The following is a 27,897-nucleotide window of genomic DNA, read 5'->3' as shown; positions in this document are numbered from 1 at the left end:
TGGGAGGGGGTTTAGGCACCCTGGACTGAGTTGCCTTGCCAACTCAAGTCGCACTCTGGTGTGATTGGCCCAAGTGGTTAGGCACCCCGCTCACCACTTAGCGTGTTTTGATTGACAGCTAGGCTGAATGAATGGGGGTTTTCTGCATAAAAGCAGGGCTTTTGGGACTGGATCTTCGGAAGTCGCCACAGGACCTAAGAATCCGACGAGGGTAAAGCTGAGCCGACCTGCAACGACGACACCTCCGGTGGAGCCCTGCTGAACCGACTCACCACTTCCCGACGACAGAGGAGATCTCCCCGCCAGAGAGTCTTCTTCCCCTGACTGGTGGGATCAACCAGTCCCCTTTGCTTTTTCTTCGCGTCCAGGGCGTAGTGGTCGAATTGCCCGTGCTGAGCACCCCGGCAACCGGATAGCCACTAACCCGTACCGTGACCAAAAGGTAGTGCCTTGTGACGGAGCACTCCGCGGCTGGTCTCTTCCCTGGTGGTGCAACGATCTTCAACTTTCCTTCGATGACGAGAGCATCTCTTCTCTTGGCAAAGCCCCGACTTGCATCCACCACCAGGAACAACTGCCCCCACCGGAGCTGTGTCTCCACATACAAGGTACCGTGTCCGCCTGGCTTACCTTGTGACGGGTAGCATGAGGTGTCTTAATCCTTGCCTTTCCATTGGGTCGCCTCCAAGCTTTCTTAACTTTCTGTTCTGAACTGGTCCAATCTTTCAATAACAATTTGCGACAAAGACTTGAAGTGCATTTCCACTGTGAAACTTTTTTGGGACATATCGCCTTGCCTCTCTCCGAGTGGGCCTGGCCTCTGAACTTTGCGATCTACAGTAGACCCTGCCTTACTTGCCTTGCATTTGTTCGTAAAAGTGTTGGTACCGAGTTGATTTCATATCCTGCCTTTTCTCTCCCGTCCTAACGAATACTAGAGTGCCATCTAGGTTAAAGCATTCACCTCTGTCTGCAAATAAGTGATGCCGTTGAACCTAGACTTGTCGAACTATTGTTAGGGGGATTGATTTACTTATAGTAATTGTGATTGAAGTTGTTTGCTGTATTAGTACCAGAGTGTTTTTCATAGATGTGTTATTAATAAATACCTATATATCTTTACACCGAAGCGCTGTTCCGTGTTTGCTTGTTCTACTGTGTAAATTGCCCTATCTTGTATACTCCACATACTGCCTAACTCTTCTTGAGGGAAGTCTGACTGCTCAGCCACAGCTACCAAGTGAATCTGTGTGGTACAGACTGCTACCAAGTGGGTTTACTGCCAAACACCTGTAGTCCTAAATCTTTTGCAGTGGTCCCCAAGGGAACTGCACAGGTTTCCGCCTAACAGATGGCTTGTATATTTCTACGTACTCTAGGTGAGGCTGTAACTATATTGCTTAGCGTGCATCCTCCAGTGTTTGGGCCAGAAATGTTTACTGTTCTTTCTTCCATACTCGACGGCACTATTTTGGGCTTACTTGTTCAGTACCAAGCACATGTTGCATATTATGGCGTTAGTTCACCAGTACCAAGCACATGTTGCATATTATGGCGTTAATTCACCAGTACCAAGCACATGTTTCATATTATGGTGTTAGTGCTCCAGTCCCAAGCACATGTTTCATATTATGGCTTTAGTGCTCCAGTCCCAAGCACGTTTCATATTATGGCTTTAGTGCTCCAGTACTAAGCACATGTTTCATATTATGGCTTTAGTGCTCCAGTACCAAGCACATGTTTCATATTATGGCTTTAGTGCTCCAGTCCCAAGCACGTTTCATATTATGGCTTTAGTGCTCCAGTACTAAGCACATGTTTCATATTATGGCTTTAGTGCTCCAGTACCAAGCATATGTTTCATATTATGGCGTTAGTTCTCCAGTATCAAGCACGTGTTTCATATTATGGTTTTGTCAAAATATTGGGAGTTCATTTAAATCGGTTCATGACCATGAACGCCCAAGTAGTTTAGTCTTGGCCTCATTGTATTACATTGAGCTGTTTTTTATTTCAAAATCTAATTGCGAGACCAAATAGATTACTGTTGAAGCCTGTCGGGAGGAATTAATAAATGAGATTGTGCCAGACATCGGGTCATACAAAACAGTGCTGTTCGAGTTATATGCTGGCCTTAAAAGACAAGGTCATGTCACTAACGCGAGACAGGACCTACTTTGCCTCCCTATTTAGGCCAGGATCGTCTTTCTCTGTTGGTGATCACCCACAAATGTTGTCTGGGTATGAGTCCTGCCTATCTCTCTGAATTCATTGGGAATAAATCAAGCCCCCGAATCCTCCGATCCAATAATACTCACCAGTTGAAGGAGCCCAGATGTTTGCTTACAAAGGTCAATAGGGCCTTTTTTTTGCTGCCTCTCTGAAAGCCTGGAATTCAATTCCCCTGCACTTGAGGGCAGAGGGATACACTGAATTAATTAGGAACCAATTGAAACCCTGCTTTTAAGATAGGCTTGCTGAGCTGAGACTCCTCCCTGATATGTGTACATTTATTTTTTGGTCTGGGTTCCTTGCTCCTGTTGTGTTGCGCCCATAAGCCTCTGAGTCATTATGTGTGTGATAGAAGTTATTAAAGTCAATATGGCACAAGGTACAATACTGAAACGCGTTGAATGGAAAGGGGCTGATTTGCTTGCTGGGAAACCCAGCAGCTAAACTCTGAACAAAGCACATGTTTGGTACTATGGCTTTAGTTATGACTTTAGTTCTCCAGTACCAAGCACATGTACGCCAGTAAAGCCCCACCACTTGTATTACCTACTTGGAACATAGATCATTTCTGCCAGTCCGCCATGTCTCGCATTTAGCCCATCTGTGTTAGTGAGCGGTGTCACGCAACTACTAAAACACACCCTTCTGCATACACCTTCGCAAACTCACCATACTTCTACTGCACAACAACGAAACAAACAGTCTTGCCCAACACCACATGGCGGCTACCAAACCGAAGGAACACTCCTATGCTCAGGGAATGGTGTCAACCGAACTGAAGCTGCCAACAGCACATTAAAGCTCTCTTGCTCTTTTTTTCCGCTCAGTCCTACTAACTTACCCGCCTCCTTCCTTGCTTTACAGATCCACCAGGGCACCAAGAAACCATGCAGGTGGCAACAGTGCATGGTATAAGAACCTTTAACATGACATTATTTTCCAAACCGAATGTAGTGTTTTTGTCTATTGGAGGCCATCGTATCCAGTACCAAATTGAAAAAGGATACACCGCCAGTATATAAAGCCTTTTTTTTTATGTCTATCGTTGGTGTACAGAAGTGAACAATTCCTTGATCTGATTTTAATTTTTCAGCTCAATGGTTCAAAGTGTAACATAACATTGCAGAGAAGCACGTGCCTCACCATTGTGTTCCACACTTGATGGAGAAGGCATTTGGTAAGGTGCTGTTGATCATAATGGCACACACAATATGTTGTGGAAGTAGGCTCTTAATGGTGGCACTAGAATATGCTAAGGAATGCCATGTAGATAAAGTACACACCACTGGAGGTTCCAGTGCACTCTGTCCACATGCCTTCCATGTGTTAGGGAGAATTCTCTGTTAAGGCTAATTTCCCAAACCTAGTGAGTCCCCCAGCAGCTTTGCTGGATTTTTGGGGTTTATTTTTTTCTCTCCCGCTAAGAGTGCGACTCTTTTCCTCCCACTCTTAGACATGATTTGAGGTGTTACTTTGACTTTGAATGTGTTTTATGGGCTATGGGGTCTTTTACCCCATAGGGCTTCATATGTTTTTGGTACATGGGTTACACAGCACCCTCCGTGCAGTAACCCAGGGGTGTCAAGGACCCCCAAACATAGACTCCATACCTTGGGACTGACTACTGTCTCCCAGGGCATGTATAGTCACCATTGGCTTTACTAGTCCCAAATTATGAACAGAAACCAGTACAAACCATCATATTGTGGACATACTGGTCGGGGCAATTCGATTGCCCCGGGGTCTGTTGTTCGAGGGGGCACGTCTCCGTCCCCCCTGATTGAGTTTTGGCTGGTGGCAGTGGATACTACTTTTTATATTCGACAGCAAATATTTTCCTATGGGATTTTCCCATTGTTCGAGGCTACCCGTTTTTAATATAGCCTCGAACATACCGCCGGTTTATTAAATTAATATAAAATCACTGGTTGGTAATTTTTGCTGAAACTCGGTTCCAAAATGGCGTTTGTGTTCGCTTTTGTGACTCCAACCCAAGTCGGGCCCTTTGTTCCACTTTTTGGCGGGCTTCTCCACAGAAGCCTCCAAAAGTGGTGCCACTCTATCTGGGTACCACAGGGGTTGTGGGAGGGGGTTTAGGCACCCTGGATTGAGTTGCCTCGGCAACTCAAGTTGCTCTCTTGTGTGATTGGCCCAAGTGGTGAGCCGCTCGGCTCGCCACTTAGCATGTTTGACAGCTAGGCTGAATGAATGGGGGTTTGCTGCATAAAAGCAGGGCTTTGGGGACTGGAACTTCAGAAGTCGTCAAAGGACCTAAAGAATCCGAAGAGGGAGAAGCTGAGCCGACCTGCAACGACGACACCACCGGTGGAGCCCTGCTGAACTGTCTCGCCACTTTTCCCCGACGACAGAGGAGATCTCCAGCCTGATAGTCGTCTTCTTTTGACTGGTGGGGATAACCAGTTTGCCCGTCTTTTCGCCTTCCCGGATTCTCTCATGGCCGCCTTGCCTGTGCCAAGCACCCTGGCAACCGGGATACCACGGTTTTTCCACTACCGCGAATAAAAGGGTCTTGCCTTTTAACCGGAGAACTCTGCGGCTGGTTTCTTCCCTGGCAGTGCAACGACCTTCAGCTTTCCTCCACGTCGAGACCATCTCTTCCTCTGGACGACGCTGTGACTTGCACCTGCTGCCAGGAACAACTGCCCCCGCTGGAGGATCCTCTCCACTTTGAAGGTACTGTGTCCGCCTGGCCTCCCTCGCAACGGTCCGTGTGGTGTGACTCTTAAAGTCTCCACTTGGGTTGGCCCTAGGCTGGCTAACTGAACTTTTCTGAGCTGACTTAATTCTTTTCTGAACTCCCTGCAAGACTTTTCAAGACTTTTAAACTGTGTGATCTTGGGCGCATTGGTTCTCTGCTCTCTCTGAGGGAGCCTGGCCTCTGAACTTTTGGCTCACAAGTAGACTTGACTTTCCTGCCTTGCTGGGTTCTTCTAAAAGTATTGTGTTGTGTGCTTTTCCTAATTTCTGCCTTTTCCCTCCCTTTTTCTCAACTTATTGGAGTGCCATCTTTAGTTAAGTGCTCACTTCTGTCTGGAAATAAGTGGTGTTAACTAAGACTTGTCAAATAAGGGATGTACATCTAGTAATAGTGACTGTGTGTTGAATTTATTTACCTCTTTTTGTGCTAGTGTAATTTACAAGTGTGTCTTTAATAAAATAATTATATACTTTTAAACCAAAGCTCTGGTCAGTGTTTGCTTGTACTACTGTGTCTCTGTACCTATTGTGTATACTCTGCATACTGCCTAACTCATCTTGAGAAAAGTCTGACTGCTCAGCCACAGCTACCAGGTAAATCTGGGTTGTGCAGACTGCTACCAATTGGGTTTACTACCAAGCACCTGTCCTAAATCTTTTGCAGTGGTCCCTAAGGGAACTGCACAGGTTTCTGCCTAACACCATGTATCCACTACAACAGCCAATGATTGCACTCCAGGCTGTGAAATACCCTCTGGCCAAGCTGCTATACTAATATGTTCTGTCGTATACACCCAGACACAAAGCCATGCTTGTCAGCTTAATTCAATATTATTGTGTGTTACCAAGATTAAAAAACAAGCAAATAACACTTTTCGCACAAAACGAGGCAAAAGGCCCTCTATTTTTTTCAATTCTTGGAAATGCAATCAGGATAGCCCAGCCATGTAACTCGTTAAAGCGAAGTATCAGACTAACCGTGTCCCACATACATAACTATAGTTGGCCAGTCACGCACCGCTTCCTTTAATTTATAGCAATGCCAGCTGTGCACCCACTTAGCAGCCAACCATATAACAGGCCAAAATGCAACTGCTCTGACTAATCCCAGCAGAGTCATCTAGAAACACATCAGGTATAGCCAATCCTTGGCCTTAAAAAACGTGGGGGAAGTTGGCGTCCATGCTTGGATAGGAGGCAGGGCTGGCCGATGCACACCACCCAAGAAAGTTGGAAGGTATCCTTGAGCGGCAACAAAATGCACACTTCTGAGGCACTGTCAAAAAAGAACCGATGTACTAACCAATTCACCCCTTTCCAGCTCCTCCAACATAACCAACGCCATTATCCACGACTTGGGGATACCCCCACTTCACATCAACATGCCTAGAACTAATCTAATTCTGACACCCTACCGCTCTGGAAATAAACGTAGAGGGAACATACCCACGCACATAGTGAAGGCACACCCACAAACGCTCACACCAGAAAAAATACAACCTGCTAGGGGAAAAATGGTCAAGAGATTCCTGCAAGGATAACAAGTTTTAATCACACAAAAAATAGTTATGCCAGCAAAGAACTCGAGAGGACATTCTGCCGAAAAATGGTGCAAGCAGAAGGTTATAAGGCAGCACATTGCCACTAATGACGTCCCATTTACAGTACAAACCTGCGTGGCTGGTTTCTGAGACCTGTACGTGGGCGGCCTGCTCCATAGGGGATACCAGGCCGCTATTGGTCCCAGCCCGTCCGTCCTTCCATCACGTGGAGTCAGCTGGGTTCATCATCTCCAAGGAATGAAGGTTATGTAAAACAAAAGCTACTATCGTTATGGTGTGCACCTGGGAAATTCGAAGACTGGCACAGGGGGAGGTTTAAGATCATGCAGATCACCACATTCTTCACTCAGTCCATATCGCACTCTGCACCCAAGGCTTCCACCCTCGCTTTGGACTATAATTTATACCTCGTATTACAAAGTGTGTCATTTTGAAATAAGGTGAAACCATTGGTTGGTGGTTACCTACTATCGTGGAATTCAGGGGTCTTGGACTGGGGCAGTTGTGGATGTCATAACTCCTGGTGCGCTGTCTGCTTTTGGCCTGGCTGCAATAAACGTGCATTGCCAGACACCTGGTACTGTCTCGCGGCCTTGCAGGCCGCATCATTTCTTGGGAAAACACGTATTGGCAACAATCATGGAACGATAACTACAGAAATGGTGCTTCCTTGTAAATGTGTACCGTCTATGCATTTATATTTAATATTGTGTTTGTGGAGGGTTTCTTAGCAGTTCCTCCTGGCTCTGAACTTATCCCATCATCCTATCCTCACTCACCCCATCGTCTTCTCTTACAGAGCCACGTGAGCGCCTGTAGACTGCCTTTGGGTGGTTGCGGTGCACAATCTAAATCAACATAACTAGTTTCATATTTTGGCTTTAGTTCTTCAATACTGTTAATGCTTATTGATGTATACAGTACTCTAAATGAAATGTGGCTTCTTCACAGTACTATACTCTAGTATGGCTTTTATCTTGATACAGTACCATATAATGATTTGCATTATTTTATATTCGATTGCTCGTTCATGCCTAATTATCATTTTTAACTCCACCAGGTAGAAGTGGTCTTGGCCATGATGCGCTACAGAAGCGCAAAGCAGAAGAGAAGCTGGAAAATTACAGAAGGAAGATCCAGATGAGGCAGCGCACGTGCGAGCAAGCTGCTGATCACTTCAGAATGCGCTTCAAGAGCAAGCACGAAGAGCTCAAGATAGAGGGGGATCTTAGAAAAAGCCAGACCGCTTGCCTTCAGCTCGACGAACAGAGCAGCATCCAAGAGCCCCACGAAGAATGGTTCTGGCCAAAGTTTGCACAGGACGATGACGACGAGGACGACGAGGAGGAGGAGGAGGAGGAGGAGGACGACGACGAGGAGGTGGAGGAAGGAGAGGAGCAAGAGGAAGTCGCACCTGGGGAATTAAGTTCCTTGGAAAAGTTACAGGTGCTGACTGCATATTTGAGGCAGCAGCATCTCTATTGCATTTGGTGCGGAACTGCCTTTGAGGATCAAGACGACTTGTCTTCCAATTGCCCTGGCGACTGTTCTGCTGACCATGACTGAAGCAAATGTGCCAGTAGTCTTCACATTGGGACTGATAACTGTGCCTTCCCCGGTGCACTTATGGAAGGGCTAAGCATGCAGGCGCCACTAAAGTGCTTTCACCTTCTGAACACCGGCCCGCTCCTGTAGGAATAAGTGGTTCTAGGTACACCCATGGATTATCTGGTTTTCTTCTAAACTGTGCCAAATAACAATTTGGATGTTACATATTTTTAGCAACAGGTATACACATTTTAAGTTGCAGGTTACTAGTCAAGCATAAAGTCTCTCTGCCCCTTAGTGCTCCATGTGCTCACTATTTCTTACTTCCCAAGAGCGAGTCAAGTTATCACTCACCAGCGGCTAGTAACGAGTGCACATTTAGAGGCTTGATTAAGAAGTGTAATTAAATTGTGCTTTGTGGCATGAACTGGGTTGACTGCACACTCCTTCAGTTGCTCTGCTTTACCTTTCCTGCCTGTGCTCTCCATTGCTTAGTACCAAGAAGTAGATTTCTGCTCTGCCTGTTGAGAATATTAACTTCTCACGTTACTTGGAGGTTTTATAATTTTTAATTATGTGACCAGGGTAGTAAACAAGAGCACTAGCCTGTACACTTTATTTAGTGTGCTTGCACAAACAAACCTTTGCACTGAAGTGGCACAATTTGAATATGTCTGTGCTAGACCATCCATCATGTCACAACCTTATGGGGGCCTCTTGCATGCTACTATCTGACCTCTAGGTTACATAAATTGTCCAAAATGTACACAAAGCATCGCACACCGCTATTGTGTGGGTCCTAGGGTGAATCGGATTCTCACTACCGTTCTATTCACACTCCGTGAACTCTGAATATCCTGTACAGAGGGTGACTGTGGGTAGCTCTGCTGTAGGGAACCTCTGTAGTGCTGTAAAATGGATAGAATCAAGTAGGAATAGCTCTAGACAGCAGCAAATGCCATAGAATTCAGATTTAAGTGCAGCACATTAACTAATAAGTTAATGGCCATCAGTATTGTGCAATGTTAGTAAATGAGCCCATTGAGGTGAATAGTGCTGTCTGTTCCCATCCTTTCGCTGGTTGGTTAATGACATGCAGTCATACGCTTTACTGTGTTCACTGTGTTCTGATTTTTGTGGTAAACTAGGGTTTTTCTCCCCCCGCAGGATTTTCAAACTTGGGTGGCCTCTCCACTGTGTACCTGATACGCTTTACTGTGTTCGCTGTGTTTTGATTTTTGTGGTAAACTAGGGCCTGCCGCTCTCTTCCTGTCCGCCTGTGCTTGTCCTGTCCCCCCCCCCCCACTCCCTCCTATTCTATGGTGCTCTCTATCTCACTGATCTTTTCTAACTGATTCTCCATTGACTATCCTGCTCTCCTCACTAAATCTGGTAGGAAAAAGTTTAAAAAGGACATCCTGGTCTCCAACCCAGGCCTCCCTATCGCTGAAACCTACACTATTGCCTCCTCCAAGGAAACTCACTGACATCCTCTTTTTCGTGCCTTCACCTGACCTATGGACCCTTCATATGGTCTCTGTGCTCTCTCCTTTCTCCTCTTCTCCCATTAATGGTGGCACCCGTTGGGATGCCCTCTTGGCCTCCTTCCACTCCTCTAAGGACATCATTAATGTCTACGCTAATGGGACCGTCTTGGTGCAAGGCCCTCGGGCCAACCTTCACCTCTTCGATAGACGCTTCCTGCGCCTCAACTTCCTTTCCTCTCCTGCTGTGCCCCCTCTTCTGTCCTTGACTACCTTGCCTCTACCCTCCCTCTCATGCTCCTTCTTTACCTCCGCAGGGCGTACCTCTGATCTGTACCCCTCCCCGGAAGTCCTTCAAAGATGGCAACCTTCTCCATATTGCCACTCTTAACTCTCGCTCTGCCGTCAAACAATCCTCTGATATCTGCTGCCTTCTTGAGGAACTGGACCTTGACGTACTCGGTCTCACTGAGACATGGTTCATGGCCAGCGCTGTCACCAGCTTTGACACACTCCTACCCGACGGCTACTAGATTCTCTCCGTGCCCAGGCCCAACCATGCTGGTGGGGTGGCCCTTATCTTCCCTGAGTGGATTCCTGCCACTGTTACTCCCACGCAGACCTACTCCTCTTTTGAATGTCTAGTCTGCCGACTCTCTCTCTCCTAGCCATTCCCTCTGTCCTCAACCACTCAACTCCTCTTTCTTGGAGCCTTCAACATCCACCTGGATGCCTCCTGTCCCGCCCTCTGGACTCTTTCGCGACCTCTGCGACTCGATCTCACTCTCTATTCTCCTGTCTGGGCCGACTCATTCTGCAGGGCACACTCTTGATGCCCTGATCTCCTCTGACCTTCCCCTCTCTTTCCCTCTCTCCACTCCTCTCTCCTGGAGTGATCACTTCCTCCTCTCCTCCCACCTCACCTTCCCTACCCCACAGGCAAACCCACCCCCATCAGTGCCACCTTTTTTCTCGGTCATCCGACCCATGAAGCGCTTATCAGTTGAGGCTTTCGCTGCCACCTTCTCGGCCCCTCCTTCCCCTTCGGCTGACTCCCACCCTGACACAGCCCTCTCCACTCTGCTATATCTGATACTCTTGATATCCTTGCCCCTGTCATGAGAATCCGCCTGAAGCCCAAAGCCAAATGTAACTCCTGGTATGACTCAGATCTCGTCACCCTTAAATGCAAGTGCAGGGTGGCAGACAGGAAATGGCGTGCTTCATGTTCATCCTCTGACAAACTGGCCTGTCGCCTGCTCCAAAGGCAATACCGGCTCTCCGTTCTCACCAAGAAGAGAGCCCTTATCCAAGCCCGCATCTCTGCAGCATCTAACAATTCGGCTGAACTCTTTAAAATCTGCAAGGAGCTGACCAACCCTGCTGCAGTCTCTACCTCTCCTGTCCCCTCCCAGGCCCTCTGCACGGTACTGGCCTCTCACTTCATTTCAAAAACTCAGGACATCCTGTCTTCACTCTTTCCTCCCCCCCCCCCAAACCCCCCCCCCCCTCCCTCTATTTCCTGCCCTTCCTCTGGCCCTTCTGCAGCCACCCCTCCTCTCTCCTTTCCCCTTTTTTCTGCTGACAAGGTTTCAAGACAAGTCCGATCTATGAAAGTCTCGTCAAAACAGGTCCACCCCTGTTCCTCCAAAACTATCAAGTACCACATCGACTCCTTGGCTCCTGCCCTTGCTGACTTCTGCAATCACTCCTTCACCTCTGGAGTCTTCCCATCCCCTCTCAAGCACTCCCTTGTGCACCCCCTTCTTAAGAAAACCTCTTCCGACCCGTCCTGCCCAGCTAACTATCGCCCAACCTCTATCACTCCCTTCCTGGGCAAGCTCCTGGAGAAACTGGCCATCTCCCAGCTTAATCTCCATGCTGTATCTGTTGGTAGTCTTCATGACCATCAGTCTGGCTTCAGAGCTGCCAGAAGCATGGAAACTGCTCTCCTGTACATTCGTGAGGACCTGCTCTCGAACCTTGACTCTAACATTCTGTGTCCTCATTTTGCTTGATCTCTCTTCTGCCTTTGATACTGTCAACCATACCATCCTGCTCAAACGTCTCCGTGATAACCTGGGTATCATTGGTCAGGCTCTGGCGTGGCTGACCTTTCCTCTCCAATCGACCCTCCCGGGTCCAACTGGGGTCTTTCCTCTCTGACCTCTTTTTCTCTACCTGTGGTGTCCCCCAGGGATGTAACCTCTCTCCCTGGCTGTTCAACCAGTATCTGGCACTTCTCGCCCACCGCATCGCTGCTCTCTACCCCAACTTTCAGTGCTATGCGGACGATACCCAGCTCATTTTCAGGCTACCCTTGGCCTCCCCTCATCTGTCTTTCTGCTATCCAGGAATGGTGTGCCGTCAATGACCTCTGCCTTAATGCCAGTAAGACTGAGATTCTACTCATCGACACTCCCACTCCCTCCTTCTCTCTGGCCGGCCTCTCTGGGCCCTCTTCCTGCTCCTACCTGCAAGGCAAAAAACCTCAGGGTCATCTTCGACTCCACACTCTCCTTCTCTCCTCACATATCCAACGTCTCTAAGAAGTCACACTACCAGCTACACCTCCTCAGAGGTATCCTTCCTTTCCTCTCCTTCCCCCAGAAGCTCACTGTCTCTAGAGCCCTGGTTCTCTCGAAGCTGGACTACTGTAACAGCCTCTATCTAAATCTGCCCGCCTCTACTCTCCACCCTTTGCAACTCATCCAGAACAGGACTGTGAGACTTGTCCTTGGCCTCAAGCCCAGGGACCGTATCTCTCCAGGACTGAAATCACTACACTGGCTCCCAGTGACTGCGAGGATCAAGTTCAAAACCCTCTGCATTGTCCACAAGGACGTCTGTGGCCTTGGGCCAAAATACCTTCAACTCTCTCTTCCTAAATATCTTCCTTCCGAGCTCTTTGCTCATCCGCCTCCAACTCCCTCAGGGTCAGCCGCTTCTCCAAACAACAAGTTGGGGGCAGATCTCTCTCCGCTGCAGGGGCCTCCCTCTGGAACAGCCTTCCTGCCTCCCTGAAACTTGTGGAGAACATCTCCGGTTCCGGAAGCACCTCAAAACCTTCCTCTTTGCCTCCGCTTTCTCTCCCCCTCTCCCCTGATTATACTACTGAATCTGCAACTGGGCCACTCACCGTTCTCGGTCCTTGGCCCAGCCACTCTCCCCTGCCTCCCCGGCAACCCCTGCACTGCGGGACTGTCTCTGTATCCCTACAGCCCCCCTTCCCAGCACTTTTACCTTGCACTTGCCACCAGCTGGCCCTTGTTATTTATCCTGTATGCTAACAACCCTGTACTGCACTTTCCCTTCTCCCTTTCCCCCAATGCACTTTTCCCTTCCACCCTACCCTTGCACTTCCACGATCTGAATGACACCTGGCCAAGTAGATCGTTGTCTGTCTCCCCTTGTCCCCCCCCCCCCGCCCCTCCTGCCTCGTCGCGCCTTGAAACACTTGTGTATAGGTGCATTACAAATGCCATATCATATCAGTCTTCGGGTGCTACCCTGCCTGGAAACATTCAAAGGCATTGAGGATGACTCCCAAGGGGAAATATCGGCTGATTACATGTCCCTGGAGGTGCGTGTATGTGCGTGGTTGGGGAGCGTATTCTACACAAACCAGCTGAGCTGCCTGCGAACTTTCAGGTCTGACATTGCTGTGTTGAAGTGCTCTTTTGCCTGCAATGCACCATAGGCCTCCCTGCCAGGTTTCCCAGTTCCATGCGTGCCACTATGAGCTAGTCCTGCTTTTTGTTTCCAGTTGCATGCTCGAAGATTTTGTTTTCCCATCGAAAGGGTGGGCCTACAAGTTCCAACAATAATCTTGGACTTCGTAGCATTAGCTTGAAGATCAAGCTTTTTAGCATAGATAGAGAAGCACTGTAGTTTTGCTTGGTGCTTAAAGGGCGTTCGATCAAATGGAATAATGTCATCAGTGAACGCCATCCATTCGAGGTTGAGCTTTCCGAGTTTGACTGGAAACCAACATCTATGTTCCATCAGATCCATATATGTTAAAGTGTGGCAGCCAGATTGCATCCTTTTTTTTACGCCTACGTAAGTTTTAATAGGTTCAGATAAGGCCCCATCTGAGGTTATCCTGATTTGATAGCTTGTGTCTGTGTGCATTTTGGCTATCATGGAAATCAACGGCATTGGGAAACCCAAATTAACATTTTTTTTCCCATAGTTTCTACCGTATAACACGTTCAAAATCGGCAGATAGATCCAGTGACGCCATGCCATGTACATTGCGCCTGTGTTTCTTATTTTTAGATCTTTGGAGAACATGTGCTAATCTAGTAGCATTTAAAGTGGTCCCAATACCTTTGCGAAAACCTACTTGGTAACGAGAATAAATATTGTGTTGTGCGTTAGTTTTTCAATTCCCTGACCATAAGCATAAAGCTGTATTGGACGATCATTTTCAGGGAGTGCTGGATCAACTCTTTTAAAAATAGGAATAATAATTGAAGTGAGCCAAGACCATAGGAATGGTGTTAGACTGGTAAATAATATCGAACTTGATTTTAAGAATAGAAGCCCAAACAGGAGGATCATGCAATGCAGGCCGGTATGCCATCTGGACCTGCAGCCTTGGAATATTTCAGCTTCCGAATTACTCCCTCAATATCACTAATAGCCCAGGTACCCAAGCCAGGAATCAGCATTGTGTAATTAATCGCTGATTCTTTGTGAAAGTCGAGTGGAAACTCACATTTTGTAGACGTGTAGGAGCACCAGGTCTTAGCAGAGATGAGGAGCATAGCCTACGATATGATATTTTGTCAGTATTTTTAATTTGTGACCAAACAGTTATTATTCGTGCAAAGGGAATGGACCATCTTTTGATTATCTTTTTAAATTTGAGAGCATGAATAGCATGTTTTATATTTCTGACAAATAAGTTTCTTCTGAGCATGATAAGTAGAAGATTATTCATGTAAGGTCTTCAAAGCCCTCCATTGCATATTCTTTGCTCGTTTAATCTTAACAATTTCGGGATTGTATGTATGGAGGAAACTACTACAGGGGGACTTTTGACTAAGGGCTACGTTAAGAAGTAAAAGTTTGATTGTGCAACTGTGCGTTCAATGAGAGTAAGCTCAACATCTTGAGAGAGTGCATTCGGTCCAATTATAATGCTGTGTTTCAACATTCTGTTAACTGTACCCCAACAAATAGAGCTATGAGGACAATCAATCTCTCCGAATTGGAGTTCAGGAACAATGTTCAATTTCAGGGTGGCAAGATTAATCTTAAGCATAATAATTAGATGGGCGCCGAGACTCGGATATAAGGTAAACAATGTTATTATATCGGTAGAGACCACAAAAGAAATAGAGCTTTTTCGTGCCTTCACCTGACCTATGGACCCTTCATATGGTCTCTGTGCTCTCTCCTTTCTCCTCTTCTCCCATTAATGGTGGCACCCGTTGGGATGCCCTCTTGGCCTCCTTCCACTCCTCTAAGGACATCATTAATGTCTACGCTAATGGGACCGTCTTGGTGCAAGGCCCTCAGGCCAACCTTCACCTCTTCGATAGACGCTTCCTGCGCCTCAACTTCCTTTCCTCTCCTGCTGTGCCCCCTCTTCTGTCCTTGACTACCTTGCCTCTACCCTCCCTCTCATGCTCCTTCTTTACCTCCGCAGGGCGTACCTCTGATCTGTACCCCTCCCCGGAAGTCCTTCAAAGATGGCAACCTTCTCCATATTGCCACTCTTAACTCTCGCTCTGCCATCAAACAATCCTCTGATATCTGCTGCCTTCTTGAGGAACTGGACCTTGACGTACTCGGTCTCACTGAGACATGGTTCATGGCCAGCTCTGTCACCAGCTTTGACACACTCCTACCCGACGGCTACTAGATTCTCTCCGTGCCCAGGCCCAACCATGCTGGTGGGGGGTGGGGTGGCCCTTATCTTCCCTGAGTGGATTCCTGCCACTGTTACTCCCACGCAGACCTACTCCTCTTTTGAATGTCTAGTCTGCCGACTCTCTCTCTCCTAGCCATTCCCTCTGTCCTCAACCACTCAACTCCTCTTTCTTGGAGCCTTCAACATCCACCTGGATGCCTCCTGTCCCGCCCTCTGGACTCTTTCGCGACCTCTGCGACTCGATCTCACTCTCTATTCTCCTGTCTGGGCCGACTCATTCTGCAGGGCACACTCTTGATGCCCTGATCTCCTCTGACCTTCCCCTCTCTTTCCCTCTCTCCACTCCTCTCTCCTGGAGTGATCACTTCCTCCTCTCCTCCCACCTCACCTTCCCTACCCCACAGGCAAACCCACCCCCATCAGTGCCACCTTTTTTCTCGGTCATCCGACCCATGAAGCGCTTATCAGTTGAGGCTTTCGCTGCCACCTTCTCGGCCCCTCCTTCCCCTTCGGCTGACTCCCACCCTGACACAGCCCTCTCCACTCTGCTATATCTGATACCCTTGCCCCTGTCATGAGAATCCGCCTGAAGCCCAAAGCCAAATGTAACTCCTGGTATGACTCAGATCTCGTCACCCTTAAATGCAAGTGCAGGGTGGCAGACAGGAAATGGCGTGCTTCATGTTCATCCTCTGACAAACTGGCCTGTCGCCTGCTCCAAAGGCAATACCGGCTCTCCGTTCTCACCAAGAAGAGAGCCCTTATCCAAGCCCGCATCTCTGCAGCATCTAACAATTCGGCTGAACTCTTTAAAATCTGCAAGGAGCTGACCAACCCTGCTGCAGTCTCTACCTCTCCTGTCCCCTCCCAGGCCCTCTGCATGGTACTGGCCTCTCACTTCATTTCAAAAACTCAGGACATCCTGTCTTCACTCTTTCCTCACCCCCCCCCCCTCTATTTCCTGCCCTTCCTCTGGCCCTTCTGCAGCCACCCCTCCTCTCTCCTTTCCCCTTTTTTCTGCTGACAAGGTTTCAAGACAAGTCCGATCTATGAAAGTCTCGTCAAAACAGGTCCACCCCTGTTCCTCCAAAACTATCAAGTACCACATCGACTCCTTGGCTCCTGCCCTTGCTGACTTCTGCAATCACTCCTTCACCTCTGGAGTCTTCCCATCCCCTCTCAAGCACTCCCTTGTGCACCCCCTTCTTAAGAAAACCTCTTCCGACCCGTCCTGCCCAGCTAACTATCGCCCAACCTCTATCACTCCCTTCCTGGGCAAGCTCCTGGAGAAACTGGCCATCTCCCAGCTTAATCTCCATGCTGTATCTGTTGGTAGTCTTCATGACCATCAGTCTGGCTTCAGAGCTGCCAGAAGCATGGAAACTGCTCTCCTGAACATTCGTGAGGACCTGCTCTCGAACCTTGACTCTAACATTCTGTGTCCTCATTTTGCTTGATCTCTCTTCTGCCTTTGATACTGTCAACCATACCATCCTGCTCAAACGTCTCCGTGATAACCTGGGTATCATTGGTCAGGCTCTGGCGTGGCTGACCTTTCCTCTCCAATCGACCCTCCCGGGTCCAACTGGGGTCTTTCCTCTCTGACCTCTTTTTCTCTACCTGTGGTGTCCCCCAGGGATGTAACCTCTCTCCCTGGCTGTTCAACCAGTATCTGGCACTTCTCGCCCACCGCATCGCTGCTCTCTACCCCAACTTTCAGTGCTATGCGGACGATACCCAGCTCATTTTCAGGCTACCCTTGGCCTCCCCTCATCTCTGTCTTTCTGCTATCCAGGAATGGTGTGCCGTCAATGACCTCTGCCTTAATGCCAGTAAGACTGAGATTCTACTCATCGACACTCCCACTCCCTCCTTCTCTCTGGCCGGCCTCTCTGGGCCCTCTTCCTGCTCCTACCTGCAAGGCAAAAAACCTCAGGGTCATCTTCGACTCCACACTCTCCTTCTCTCCTCACATATCCAACGTCTCTAAGAAGTCACACTACCAGCTACACCTCCTCAGAGGTATCCTTCCTTTCCTCTCCTTCCCCCAGAAGCTCACTGTCTCTAGAGCCCTGGTTCTCTCGAAGCTGGACTACTGTAACAGCCTCTATCTAAACCTGCCCGCCTCTACTCTCCACCCTTTGCAACTCATCCAGAACAGGACTGCGAGACTTGTCCTTGGCCTCAAGCCCAGGGACCGTATCTCTCCAGGACTGAAATCACTACACTGGCTCCCAGTGACTGCGAGGATCAAGTTCAAAACCCTCTGCATTGTCCACAAGGACGTCTGTGGCCTTGGGCCAAAATACCTTCAACTCTCTCTTCCTAAATATCTTCCTTCCGAGCTCTTTGCTCATCCGCCTCCAACTCCCTCAGGGTCAGCCGCTTCTCCAAACAACAAGTTGGGGGCAGATCTCTCTCCGCTGCAGGGGCCTCCCTCTGGAACAGCCTTCCTGCCTCCCTGAAACTTGTGGAGAACATCTCCGGTTCCGGAAGCACCTCAAAACCTTCCTCTTTGCCTCCGCTTTCTCTCCCCCTCTCCCCTGATTATACTACTGAATCTGCAACTGGGCCACTCACCGTTCTCGGTCCTTGGCCCAGCCACTCGCCCCTGCCTCCCCGGCAACCCCTGCACTGCGGGACTGTCTCTGTATCCCTACAGCCCCCCTTCCCAGCACTTTTACCTTGCACTTGCCACCAGCTGGCCCTTGTTATTTATCCTGTATGCTAACAACCCTGTACTGCACTTTCCCTTCTCCCTTTCCCCCAATGCACTTTTCCCTTCCACCCTACCCTTGCACTTCCACGATCTGAATGACACCTGGCCAAGTAGATCGTTGTCTGTCTCCCCTTGTCCCCCCCCCCCCGCCCCTCCTGCCTCGTCGCGCCTTGAAACACTTGTGTATAGGTGCATTACAAATGCCATATCATATCAGTCTTCGGGTGCTACCCTGCCTGGAAACATTCAAAGGCATTGAGGATGACTCCCAAGGGGAAATATCGGCTGATTACATGTCCCTGGAGGTGCGTGGTTGGGGAGCGTATTCTACACAAACCAGCTGAGCTGCCTGCGAACTTTCAGGTCTGACATTGCTGTGTTGAAGTGCTCTTTTGCCTGCAATGCACCATAGGCCTCCCTGCCAGGTTTCCCAGTTCCATGCGTGCCACTATGAGCTAGTCCTGCTTTTTGTTTCCAGTTGCATGCTCGAAGATTTTGTTTTCCCATCGAAAGGGTGGGCCCACAAGTTCCAACAATAATCTTGGACTTCGTAGCATTAGCTTGAAGATCAAGCTTTTTAGCATAGATAGAGAAGCACTGTAGTTTTGCTTGGTGCTTAAAGGGTGTTCGATCAAATGGAATAATGTCATCAGTGAACGCCATCCATTCGAGGTTGAGCTTTCCGAGTTTGACTGGAAACCAACATCTATGTTCCATCAGATCCATATATGTTAAAGTGTGGCAGCCAGATTGCATCCTTTTTTTTTTACGCCTACGTAAGTTTTAATAGGTTCAGATAAGGCCCCATCTGAGGTTATCCTGATTTGATAGCTTGTGTCTGTGTGCATTTTGGCTATCATGGAAATCAACGGCATTGGGAAACCCAAATTAACATTTTTTTTCCCATAGTTTCTACCGTATAACACGTTCAAAATCGGCAGATAGATCCAGTGACGCCATGCCATGTAAATTGCGCCTGTGTTTCTTATTTTTAGATCTTTGGAGAACATGTGCTAATCTAGTAGCATTTAAAGTGGTCCCAATACCTTTGCGAAAACCTACTTGGTAACGAGAATAAATATTGTGTTGTGCGTTAGTTTTTCAATTCCCTGACCATAAGCATAAAGCTGTATTGGACGATCATTTTCAGGGAGTGCTGGATCAACTCTTTTAAAAATAGGAATAATAATTGAAGTGAGCCAAGACCATAGGAATGGTGTTAGACTGGTAAATAATATCGAACTTGATTTTAAGAATAGAAGCCCAAACAGGAGGATCATGCAATGCAGGCCGGTATGCCATCTGGACCTGCAGCCTTGGAATATTTCAGCTTCCGAATTACTCCCTCAATATCACTAATAGCCCAGGTACCCAAGCCAGGAATCAGCATTGTGTAATTAATCGCTGATTCTTTGTGAAAGTCGAGTGGAAACTCACATTTTGTAGACGTGTAGGAGCACCAGGTCTTAACAGAGATGAGGAGCATAGCCTACGATATGATATTTTGTCAGTATTTTTAATTTGTGACCAAACAGTTATTATTCGTGCAAAGGGAATGGACCATCTTTTGATTATCTTTTTAAATTTGAGAGCATGAATAGCATGTTTTATATTTCTGACAAATAAGTTTCTTCTGAGCATGATAAGTAGAAGATTATTCATGTAAGGTCTTCAAAGCCCTCCATTGCATATTCTTTGCTCGTTTAATCTTAACAATTTCGGGATTGTATGTATGGAGGAAACTACTACAGGGGGACTTTTGACTAAGGGCTACGTTAAGAAGTAAAAGTTTGATTGTGCAACTGTGCGTTCAATGAGAGTAAGCTCAACATCTTGAGAGAGTGCATTCGGTCCAATTATAATGCTGTGTTTCAACATTCTGTTAACTGTACCCCAACAAATAGAGCTATGAGGACAATCAATCTCTCCGAATTGGAGTTCAGGAACAATGTTCAATTTCAGGGTGGCAAGATTAATCTTAAGCATAATAATTAGATGGGCGCCGAGACTCGGATATAAGGTAAACAATGTTATTATATCGGTAGAGACCACAAAAGAAATAGATGTATGAGTTTATCGATTCCCCTATGCCAGATGAAATTAGTAGAGCTCTTGTCAGTGGATACAAACTGTAAATCCCATTCATTTAAGAAAGCAATTCATCTTCTTCCTCTGAGGAAAGACTTCTTGATAGATTGATTAATCAAGGACGACGACATAGGGGATTCACAACAATTGTAGTTATAATCACCACCAAAAACAAGTTTATACCCATATGGGCAAATGCATCCACTAGGATGGAACCCAGTTTTAACATCTCGTTAAGGGATATGGCAGCCGGATTCCAATATAAACAAATCAACAATAAGGAAGTGGAAGAGGTGCTTTGAACGAACAGATCAATAACCAGTAAATATTCAGATATAAATATGTGTTTAGAAACAATTTTGAAATTGTTGTTTATCAGTATGGCCAAACCACCACGGGGTCTACCAGCCGGCCCCTTTACAGCAGGGGATAAATAGGTTGCATATCCATTTACTTGAAAATTAGATAAGTGCATAGATTCTTCAATAAAGATCAGATCTGGATGCTTATCTTTTGTTAAGTTCTGTGACCACAGGAGTTCCATGATGTAATTTTAAGTAAATTGCTACGATTTACTCCTGCAGTATTTTGAGGGGCAAAATGATTTAGTGGCCCAAGTCGGTACTAATCCCTAATAACCGATGACAGTGAAGCAAGTTGAGATAAGTGAGTGGCTACTGTAGGATTAATGTGCTCCATAGAAGCTGGTGATGGTACAACTGGACTGCTGGATAAATCTTGATATTCGACAAAGGCTAAAGCTTCCTCACATGTATTAAATGTATGGGGAGTGAGGCCTAAGTGGATTAGATTCGCTCTTAAGTGCCAGATCATTTTAGTAATAATGAGGGACTGTAATTGACAAATCATCTTGTTATTGTTATTCAAACTAAGCGTAATCCATTCAATGTCATCAGATGACAAAAGCCTTAGAGAAGAAATGCGCTTGAAAGACTGAAGAATAAAAGATCTATTTAATCTTTGCTTACCATTAATTTTAGGATTGCTTAACCGCCCGATAATATTTAAGGGTGCAGGAGTAGCTTCAATGGGAGAAACTAAAGAGGGCTCTGCAGAACTAGAGATAACATTCTCAACGGACTTGGAAAACTGTTCCTGGCCAACAGGCAAGGGATTAGTAGATGGTAAAGATGGTGATAAATGTAAAGCCTTACTAATGGGTATAATGATTTCTGAAGACCCAACCTCTGCAGTATTTATTGTAGTTGACGCTGGTAAGATCTCACGGGAGACTTGCACAGAATCGACGGCCATCGAGGAAGTTGAATGAAATCTTTTGATGGAAATAACTGGATAGAAATTTGAGAGTTGAGTCTGTTTGGTTTTGTTTGTTTTATTACTTATATTGTGCACCAGACCCAAGGGTGTTGGGGCGTGAAGGCATACGACATTCTACAGCTTAGTTACATAAACTGCTTGATTACATAAACAGTTTAAATACACAAATGGAACAATAAGTATACAAGCCGAACAACTCAAAATCATATATACATGTGGTGCCAAAGGTAGGCACTAAGAAGGAACCCTAGCAAGTCCTTGTGGGTCAAGGAGTTTGTATATGTATATAAGGTGGCAGGGTGGTCAAGAGCAGAATCAATCCTAGTTGCAAAAGGATCCTGTGGGTCAATAAGTATCCAATATGGCCAGACCAGGATAGCCAGGGGGGGGGGGGGAACAATCAAGGTAGGTGTAGGGCCTGTCCTTAATAGTCATGGTCTTTGATCCATTTTATGAGGTTCTGTCGGAATGTAAGGTAGGGTTGATCTGATCGCAGAGAGTGAGATAGGGAGTTCCAAAGTTGAGCTGCTTGGACCTGGAAGCTGCATCCCCCAACTCTGGCGAGTTTGAATCTGGGTAATGTGATGTAGTTGGCGTTTGCAGACCTGGTGGGTCTAGTAAAACATTTTCTGGTGAGTCTCAGCAGGGTGTGGCATTGTTTAGGCATTTATGTACAAGTGAGGCAATTTTTTGCTGGATTTTCTCGTGTGTTGACAGCCATTTGTGAGCTCTTCTGGTATCAGAGATGTGGTCTCTCTTGGAGATACCTACTGCTGCTCTGAGCGCATTATTCTAAAGGAGTTGGATTCTTTTAATGGTAGTTATATTTGCCCCGATGTAGAGAGTTACAATAATCCAACTTTGAGAGAATAAGTGCTCTGGCCAAGGTAATACAACTGTTAGACAGGAAGGGTTTACCTGCTCTAATCAATTTGCAAGTGTAAGCAGTGGCGGATGCCATCGCATTAACTTGTTTATTGAAGGATAAGGTAGACTCAATATAAAAACCTAGATTTTTACCTCATGAGCAGTGGTAATCAGGTTATTGTCAATGTTGAAGGTGGAGTAATTCGGTCCCAATTTTTTAAGGGTAGTGGATGTGCCCAGGATGATGATCTCCGTCTTATCGTCATTCAGGCATAGTTCATGGGTGGCCATCCTTGCCTGAATGATGAGATGATACACCCTGTTCGCCAAGGCCAAATCCTTATCATAATCACCCGTAAGAGGATCTGGGTATCATCTGCATAGTTAGTGTGGGTGATTCTGAGAGAGTCCAGATCATCGAAAAGGGGCTTGGTGAAAATATTGTATAGGGTGGGTGAGACGCAGGAACCCTGGGGCACACCGCAGGTAATAGGGATGTGGTCTGCCGCCGACGAGGCGGAGAAGACTCTCATGGTCCTATTATTAAGAAAGGATTGTATCCAAGCTATGGCTTCTTCAGAGAAGTGCGCAGCCAGATCTAGGTGCCTGCATAGGACCTTGTGGTCAACCAGGTCAAATGCAGCAGATAAGTCCAGAAGGAGGAGTAGCGCCGATCTCCCTTTATCCCTAAGCTCATCAATCTGTGCTTGAGGTCTATTAAGGCAGTTTCAGTCCTGTGCTGGGGTCGGAAACCAGACTGGCGTGCACCTAACAGGTGGTTAGTTTCCAGATGTTTTTGAATTTGTAGGTACTCCGTTTTGTCTATGATTTTTTAATAGAAAGGGTACTGTAGTGATTGGGCGGTAGTTGGTAGGAATGGAAGGGTCTAGTGATTGGGTGGTAGTTGGTAGGAATAGAAGGGTCTAGCGTCTGTTTTTTGAGTAAAGGGAGCACCCAGGATTCTTTGAGGTTACTAGGTATAGATCCCGTGGCAAAGGAGGCATTAATGAGTTTTGAAATGAAAGAGGCTAGGTCTCTATCTGTATCCTTTACTAGTTGGGCTGGACATTGGTCTCCTTGACAGTTTGATGGTTTGAGCGATAGGATTACTTTTTCTGCCTCGGTAATGGACACTTTGGTGAACTTGATAGGGGGGTGATTAAAGATTTTAGGAGACGAGTTGAGAGTTTTGGGCGTGTAGGTTTGGGTTAGAGAGTCTTTTTTCTTAGCAATTTTGGCCTGAAGAGTTGGCCAGAGCTTGATGTATATTAGAGCACCAGTCTTTGTCTTTTACACAGTTAACTGGCACTGGGATAGGAGATTCTATTTCTTTCAGGATGAAAAAAAGTTCCTTCGTACTAGAGTTGGCTTGGGATATTCTGTTATTGTAAGTTTCCCGCTTAGCCACCAGTATTTCTTTTTTTTGTAGATTCTAGCTATATCCTTGAGGTTGTTTTTGTTTGCATCAGAGGGGTGTAATCTCTGGTGCAGAGTGTTCAGGTGAGGTGTAAACCAGGAGTTGAGGTGGGCTTTGGGTTTACTTTCTCATTTTAAGCGGTGCGATTAAGTCGAGAGCTGTGGACATTGATTTATTTAACTCATTCACCAGGGCTTCAGGGCCCAGATTTTCTGGTAACGAGTTAAGTTTAGGTAAAATCAAGGGAAGAAGGTTATCTGGGGTGATGTTTTTTTTTGCTCTTGTTGGAATAGGTGGGGCCCGCTGGGAATCAGTGGAGGTAACTCTATTAGTTGCGAGGGGTGAATATTATGAGATGGTGGTCGGTCCAGATCTGGTGGGAGATAGATGAAATGGAGACATTACAGTTAGCTACCCAATCGAGTATTCTCCCTTTGTTATGGGTTGGGTGGAGTACTCTTTGGGAAATGCCTAATTCGGTGAGAATGTTAGCCACCCTAGTTGCACAAAGGTCTTGGGGTCGTTGATACCCAAGTTGTGGTCACCAAGGAGAACAACGTGTGTGGAGATTTAAGTTATCGGAAAGGATAGTTGAAATATCCTCCTCAAAGGTTCCAATAGGGCCTGGCGGCCTATATATCAAATGAACCGTTAGGGTCTGAGAGTTGTTGATCGATAATTTGGCTGTAAGGCTTTCGCATGAATTGATATCATTAGATGGAGCTAGTCTGATGGGCAGACTCGATTTGACAATCAAGGCTATGCCTCCTCCACGTGCTTCGCTTCTATCCGCTCTTAGAATGGTGTATCCACAAGGAATTGCTAACATGAGGGCTGACCTGCAGCGGCGTGTAACCAGGATTCAGTGACGGCCAAGAAGTAAGTTTTTAGCTTGGATAAGGTCTGAGATCTCTAAAGCAAGAGCTACCATGGATCTAGCATTAATTAAAGCACCTTTAAGGTGAGGGATGGTGGTTATAAGGGTGCCTTTGGGTTGTGGTCATGGAGTGAGCAAGTCCTTTATGTACCCTCTGAGGGAGGTTGTGAGGGTTTCTAGCACTCTTGTGCAGGATTACAGAAGGAGTGATTTTCCTACAGTTGGAGGTAGTGAGAGTTCTGGCTAATGGTTTGTATAGTTTGGCGAGTCTCGAGCGTAGTCTAACATTTCTAGAGGTGGTGTTACATGGATGGCTGTTGTATGAGATGCAGTTGTAGACCCATATGATCGTTATAGTTGATCAATACAAAGGTTTGTATCGTGTCTCATTGTGGAATTATAATCTACGAGTTTGAGAGGGGCTAACAGTTTTCTATTAGTACAAGAAGGATTAAGAACCGTATGAGCAGGGGTAGAAAATCTTCTGGGGAACACATCTTATGGTGGCACAGTCGTCTAGTTGGGTAAGATAAGATACTTTGATCCAGACAACACATGTTCAGCAAGTGACAGGGGTAGTGTAGAACAAGGTTTCAGATGCTTCCATCAATGAAGCCTCTTCCACACGTGAAGCAATAGATTTTAATTTTTCTATTCATAGAACTGCATGTTTGATCCTATAAGGCAGGTTTGTCATTCACTGACGATATGGAAGATGGGGCTTGGAGAGCAGATTTGCTCTCTTCGTTCAGTTGATTAAGGTCCAATATAGCATCTTCTGAGTACAAGTTGCACAAATTCTTTACTTTCGAGTTGTGCCCCATGGTCTTTGGAAGAGTTGTGGATTTTTTTCTGTCAGTGATGGACAGTTTTTTTAGATCTATTTAACCTTCTTTTACGTGCTGTAGATACTAGTCGTTTTGCCGGATTTGGCTGAAATGACCGAATCCATTTTACCTACCCCGCCAAAAGACCAAACAAAGGCTGTGGGGGTGTCCCCCGCAACACCCTGCTCACCATACTTTACAGTATAGTGAGTGGGGGTTGTGGAGGACACCCCCGCAGCTGCATGAATAAAAAGAAAGAAAAGGACCCTGTCGCGCCGGTTCCCGATCACAGAAGTGAAAGGGAACCAGCGTTGCAGGGACGCAGTGATTTGTGGTGAAAGGTAAGTAGGGGGTGAGAGGGGTGGGGGTGTGGGCTGGGGTTAGGTTTTGGGTTTGTTTTACAATAAATGTCAGCATGAGAAATGTACGACCATTTATGTATATTGTACATTCTCATGTGGGTCATTTCCGCTGTGGTCCTTTCCGCCACGGTAAAACAACCCCAATTAGTTTTTCCCTTCATGATACGTAATATTTTGCAGATCCAGCAAGATCAGCTACAGGAGTCATGGATGTATTATCAACACAGGGAGGGCCAATTTTATTAGAGAACTCCTTGCAGTCGATTATTTTGGTTGGAGCAGAGGGGCTATCGGGATCTTCACATGTAGCTATGTTAATGTAGTCTTACTGTTATATAGTAGCATTTTCTAATGATATTTTTTCAGTCTCATCAGCTAGGGTGTGAAGTAGATCAGTTGAGCTATTATCTTTAGAAAAGGTAGTTACTTGGGTATATGATCTTCTATGGAGCTCGTGAGTGAAATTGGTATGCTCCGTTTGCGTGTGAATTGATCTTACAGGTATAGAGGTTTTTAGAATAGGTGCTCCTTGAGAGGACTTGTATGATTGGGCAGACAGTGCTACAGTCAGAGGAATTCTAAGATCTTGAGCAAGTAAAAATCCCTCAATGTTGTTGATTTTGCATGAAATATCAATGCACAAGGATGTTATATTTTTTATTTCTAAATGTGTTCGTTCATGCCCCTTATCTAAAAGGCTCCATATGCGTGTAAGCACAGGAAACAGTAATTCATTATTTTTAATGAAATTGTTTAAATCCTGAGGATTTTGATTGTCTTGAGCAATAGGATTTGTAGCATTAACATGAGAGACTTCTTCGCCACACAATTCAGAACCAACATTATATGCAATTTGTTTGTTTTTGCCATGGTTAAATCTTCGAGGCCCATGATGGGGGGGGGGGGGGGGTTTGCATATCAGTTTTGCACCCCTCAGCTAGAAGGTGGTCTGTGGCTTAGCGCTGGCGGCAGAAGGGTGTTTTTTCGGTGCATAGGCGCACCAGCACTCCCATAGAGCCAACCGGAATCCGCAAGAAGGTGTCGGTTGGACCTGGAGCAGTGCAAGCAGCGGTGCCCGTGTGGTCGTAGCTTGCCCCTGTGCCACCTATGCTGGTCTTTATGCCCATGCTGGCCTCTCCCAGGTGCATAAAGGATAAATGATCCGTTACCATCTGCCTTTTGTTTTCTTCTGTAAGTGTAAGCAGTGGCGGATGCCATCGCATTAACTTGTTTATTGAAGGATAAGGTAGACTCAATATAAAAACCTAGATTTTTACCTCATGAGCAGTGGTAATCAGGTTATTGTCAATGTTGAAGGTGGAGTAATTCGGTCCCAATTTTTTAAGGGTAGTGGATGTGCCCAGGATGATGATCTCCGTCTTATCGTCATTCAGGCATAGTTCATGGGTGGCCATCCTTGCCTGAATGATGAGATGATACACCCTGTTCGCCAAGGCCAAATCCTTATCATAATCACCCGTAAGAGGATCTGGGTATCATCTGCATAGTTAGTGTGGGTGATTCTGAGAGAGTCCAGATCATCGAAAAGGGGCTTGGTGAAAATATTGTATAGGGTGGGTGAGACGCAGGAACCCTGGGGCACACCGCAGGTAATAGGGATGTGGTCTGCCGCCGACGAGGCGGAGAAGACTCTCATGGTCCTATTATTAAGAAAGGATTGTATCCAAGCTATGGCTTCTTCAGAGAAGTGCGCAGCCAGATCTAGGTGCCTGCATAGGACCTTGTGGTCAACCAGGTCAAATGCAGCAGATAAGTCCAGAAGGAGGAGTAGCGCCGATCTCCCTTTATCCCTAAGCTCATCAATCTGTGCTTGAGGTCTATTAAGGCAGTTTCAGTCCTGTGCTGGGGTCGGAAACCAGACTGGCGTGCACCTAACAGGTGGTTAGTTTCCAGATGTTTTTGAATTTGTAGGTACTCCGTTTTGTCTATGATTTTTTAATAGAAAGGGTACTGTAGTGATTGAGCGGTAGTTGGTAGGAATGGAAGGGTCTA

General features: G+C 46.5%; 1 protein-coding gene across 1 annotated transcript in view; it reads left to right on the top strand.

Annotated features, from left to right (window-relative positions):
- The window catches only part of GPATCH11 (G-patch domain containing 11), a 62,117-nt gene extending 53,006 nt beyond the window's left edge, over positions 1-9,111 (top strand). Inside the window, exon 3 of the mRNA XM_069632536.1 lies at positions 7,573-9,111. Within this exon, the coding sequence (XP_069488637.1) occupies positions 7,573-8,078 (506 nt within the window). The 3' untranslated portion in view covers positions 8,079-9,111. The remainder of the gene's footprint in view (positions 1-7,572) is intronic.
- The last annotated feature ends 18,786 nt before the right edge of the window (positions 9,112-27,897 follow it).

The sequence above is a fragment of the Ambystoma mexicanum genome, chromosome 6q, assembly GCF_040938575.1.
Source record: "Ambystoma mexicanum isolate Mex_15411 chromosome 6q, UKY_AmexF1_1, whole genome shotgun sequence".
NCBI lineage: Eukaryota > Metazoa > Chordata > Amphibia > Caudata > Ambystomatidae > Ambystoma > Ambystoma mexicanum.
Note: the sequence above shows the minus strand (reverse complement) of the source record. Positions and strands in the feature narration are given on the sequence as shown.